Source organism: Hyalella azteca, unplaced genomic scaffold (genome assembly GCF_000764305.2).
Source record: "Hyalella azteca isolate HAZT.00-mixed unplaced genomic scaffold, Hazt_2.0.2 contig10375, whole genome shotgun sequence".
Classification (NCBI taxonomy): domain Eukaryota; kingdom Metazoa; phylum Arthropoda; class Malacostraca; order Amphipoda; family Hyalellidae; genus Hyalella; species Hyalella azteca.
The window spans coordinates 13,418-17,509 of NW_025940417.1; the positions used below are offsets into that span (position 1 = coordinate 13,418).

Genomic DNA, 4,092 nt, shown 5'->3' on the forward strand with positions numbered 1-4,092 from the left:
TGTTTGGCTGTTTTAAAATCAATTTAAAAAGCCCTTCGACCTACTCGCTTGACGGCTGGTAATTTTTTTATCATGACGCTACATAGCGCAGCCCTTCCCTGAAGGAAGCTCCATCAAGCAAAGCAAGACCCGACCCCGCGTCAAGTACAAGCCCTTCGACCTGCTCGCTGGACGGCTGGTAATTATTCTCCAATAAATCGAGCGCTGCAATCATCTTCGGCGTCTTAAGGTGTCCAGCTCTGTGGGAGGACCACAAGAAGAATCCATAAGTCAGCCATTAAAAATGTGTATGAGATGTATCATGATTTTATTCAATGGCTTCAAATTGTGAGGTATTACGTGGTTTTCAACAGAACTTTTCAAAAAATATCCAGCTCGTGGACTTTGAAACTATTCAGTTCGTTTGTTATACGTAGGGGCAGCATATTATAAACAGTTTATATAAAAATTTTCTGAAAGATCTTTTATAAGCTTTTCAATTCATTAATCTATGATTATTTTCACAACATAAGGCGTATATAAACGATGCTCTTCATATAAATTCTGACCCAGAATTTAACAATGTACTTAAATGAGTATTTCCATCTGAATTTAAACCAACTTTGTCCTCTCCCACAACATCCTTATTTTTTATGATTATATAACTTGGCAAACAATCCCTCTTCTTAGAATGTTTGTCTCGGTTGCGTGGTCTGTTGGTTAGGAGTGGAAGGAATATTTACCTCCGCGATTTGACGAATTAAAATATAGAATAATGAGAGGTTATTCAATGATTACTTCTTGCGTACTGACAAAGAACCAAACAAAATATGGATTTCTTGCAAACTTCCGAACTGAGTGAAATAATACAAAATTACAACATCGTGGACCATTTATTAAAACACGTTTTCATACGCCAACTTAACACATTCACTATCGTCAAACAGTATTTCCAGAACAAATATAAATACTATACAATTGTGAAAAAATCATCATATGTAAAAGATGTGTATTGACAAATGATCACGATAAATATCGGGTGAATGAATACAATACTAATTTGCGTGTAAATTTTATATTCGGGACTGACAACGTTTGGTTCGATTAATTAAAGTTAATTGTAATGATGAGCTTTCCTAGCATAGGGTTATGAATCAATCAGGCATTTCCCATGAAAAGAAAGACAAAATTTTATTATTATCTATTATCAGAACATGGAAGATGAAGAAACATGGAAAGTTTCTTCGAAAATTATCACCATCGTGAAAACATATTTTTGCTGCAGCACATAAAAAATAATGCAATTAAAAAAATTGGCTACGTGAACCGCAGCAAAGGGTTACCATCACGATGGAAATGGTAAGATCTTAGACGCGTGTGACGATTGTGATGCACTCAATAATGGGATGATGTAATTTCTATTTCTATATCTGCAGTGCACAAATTGACGATGCGGACCACAGATGCCCGTTTGAGCAAATGAACTTCTCCCCCTGTTGTAATTAATGACTGAGGACATTAGCTTCAGCAGAAAGTAGAAGCGCAATAAAGAACTCGTTTCTTTCCAACATTTTCATGATAAAGTAATGCCACAGCATTGACCAGAACTTGGTACAGGGTTATATCTAATGTTTGGTAATTACTAATTGTATTGCTAAACAGTTATTCTCATTAATGTTATGACACAGTTAAGTCTTTTCTATGTTCACAAAAATAACAGTCATACCCGTCACAATACATACTTATAGGGTGCACGGTCATTGTGGCCTTACAAATGTATATAAGATAAAAATATACTCCATAATTGAGCTTATATTAGCTTATAAGCCAGATTGAGACATAATTTGACTATCCAAACTATCATGATACTCTTAAATCTGAGACATTTATTTGCAGTTCTCTCTGACTGTCTCTTCCAATTATGCAGCTTCCGTATTTCAGAACTTCCATACTTCAGGTACATGTTGACATTAAGTCCGAATAGTAATTACATATTTTCATTTAAGTCCATCCCAGTTTCCCCAACAACAAAAGCAGCGTGGTACAGCTGAACTTTGAAGTAGCTCTGAAAGAAGAAAAATTTCATAAGAATCCATGCCTAAAAACATGCTAAGGATCACGTATAAAGTCTAATCATTTCAAGTACGTGAAATATACACAAATAAACATAAGCTGCTAACTTTCGATCACGATTCTATTGCAATTAAAATGATTATGTTGGCATGGCGCGGTTTGGTGTCCGCTTGAGAAGCCAACTTTTAAATGTGCCATCAGTTTAAATAGTGATAAAAGAGAAGTTCACATTACGTCGTTAGCGGTGAAACACACAAATTTAGTTGAATGGGAGCTACAAAATTTACAAATTTATAATTTTTATTGATGTGAATAATAAACAATTATTACTTCCTCGAAATGCTTGAACTTCTGAAAAGTCGCCAATGCTTTGACAATTAAAAGTTCACGAGACTTTCAAATAATGAATAACCTCTAAGTATGCTTCTATCGAATGGCAGCTCGTACAGCATATATATGCATAGTAGAAAAATAAAATTATTCTTCGAGTTTTGCGAAGAAACAAGCAGACCAGAAAGAATTGCAAAAATTATCTGGTGTCTGGATTTTAAAAATGGTGTAACAATTGTTATTATCAAAAATAATGGTTGGTTCACTAGCATTAGCATAAAAATTTTATAAAACAGCATTACAATATGATCCTTAAACTTTTTATTAAGCATTACGCTCTATGGGCATTACGTACTTGACTAGATTTTTTTGAGAATCAGGACGCAGGCCCCCACGACGTAACGCTTCTAGTGCAGCAGATCCAAGAGAGCGTTGATGTACGTCTGTGCCATCTGAAGAGTCTCAAACTTGGACAGCTTCTGGTCTCCAGTGAGGGCCGGCACCACTTCCCTCAGTCTGTCAAAGGCTTCGTTGAGGCCAGTCATTCTCCTTTTTTCGCGGGCGTTGGCGGCCAAACGACGTTTCTTCAATACCTCGCGGCTGGTGAGTTTGTTTCCTTGCCTCTTGTACGCTACAGACGAAGACAGTGAGGAGCAAAATGGACCATTGCTGTAAATTTTCAACCTCGTAGCAATTTTTTTCGTGTCAGTTTCAACGACACAATTATGATTATTGACGTATGGTTTCAGCAGTTGATTTTCAGCGGTATAGATTGGGTTTGTTAGTGCAGGATGGATTTCTTCAGAAGTCCCAAAACTCCAAGAAGACGGCCCTAGAGGAGGAGGAGACGATGAGCAATTAGAAGAGCACGGACTAAGCGAAGATCTGATGCTTGGGCTGTACACTGTGTACAGTGATGGTAGTCCTGGACTGTCTAGTGACTGGTCTGAATTTGGGTAACAGTGAAATGAAGATTCAAAAGACAAAGGTGGGAGCTCGTTGACAAAATGTTGACTCGATGCTGACGGACTTCCTCTAAAATATTTGTTACAAAAAAATTCATATTTAATTTCATCATGTGTGTTAGGCGATTTCGGCCTCGAGTTTCGAACAGGTTGACTTAGTTCTTTCGCGAGTGTATTTGAATCTTGAATGTCCTTTCGACTAACTTTAATCTGATCAGAATCATTTACGATGCGTTTTTCACTTTTGGAGGCATGATTATGGCAAAATGTTCTGTGAGCCACATTCTCTAATGCAGAGTATTGATTTAGCGGGTTTCCAGCTGCACTGGAAATTACAGAAGAGTCTATGTTCTGCAGGACCCTGGCCCGCTGAGAGTCACTGGAAGCCACACACACAGACACAGCCATAACTGCGGCCGCAAAGTTGCCACTGTTGCGGTCGCTCACAAATGCCCAGCTTATATCCTGACCGCCGGGCAACCGCAGCCAGCACTAGCCAACCGCAGAAGCTCGTCCCAGGATAATTGAGTCACGTGGTCATTCTTCCAGCCAATAGGAAGCAGCGAAAAGAGGAGAAGACACCGCCGCTGGCCATGACTTTATTTTTTGTGGGTAGGTATTACACTTGGACACGAGACCAAAAAAATGATTTTTTGATGAACCATAAGTCAAGCGCAGAAAAAAAGGCTCTTAAAGAAGGGAATGTGTGTGACAGGCAGCGGCGAATGATGGAGTAGCGGCCAGC

The 4,092-nt window shown here is 38.4% G+C and overlaps 1 protein-coding gene across 1 annotated transcript; it reads right to left on the minus strand.

Moving 5' to 3' along the window:
• Positions 1 to 1,285: 1,285 nt before the first annotated feature.
• On the minus strand, positions 1,286 to 3,768 carry LOC125178512. The gene is made up of 2 exons (XM_047882414.1): positions 2,738 to 3,768; positions 1,286 to 2,044 (listed from the first exon to the last, which is right to left on the minus strand). Exon 1 carries the CDS (start codon positions 3,753 to 3,755, stop codon positions 2,790 to 2,792), a length of 966 nt encoding a protein of 321 aa, XP_047738370.1. The 5' UTR covers positions 3,756 to 3,768; the 3' UTR covers positions 1,286 to 2,044; positions 2,738 to 2,789.
• Positions 3,769 to 4,092: the final 324 nt, after the last annotated feature.

Coding starts and splice junctions, on each gene's coding strand:
- LOC125178512 (XM_047882414.1), bottom strand. CDS start 3,755: ATGGCTGTGTCTGTGTGTGTGGCTTCCAGTGACTCTCAGCGGGCCAGG.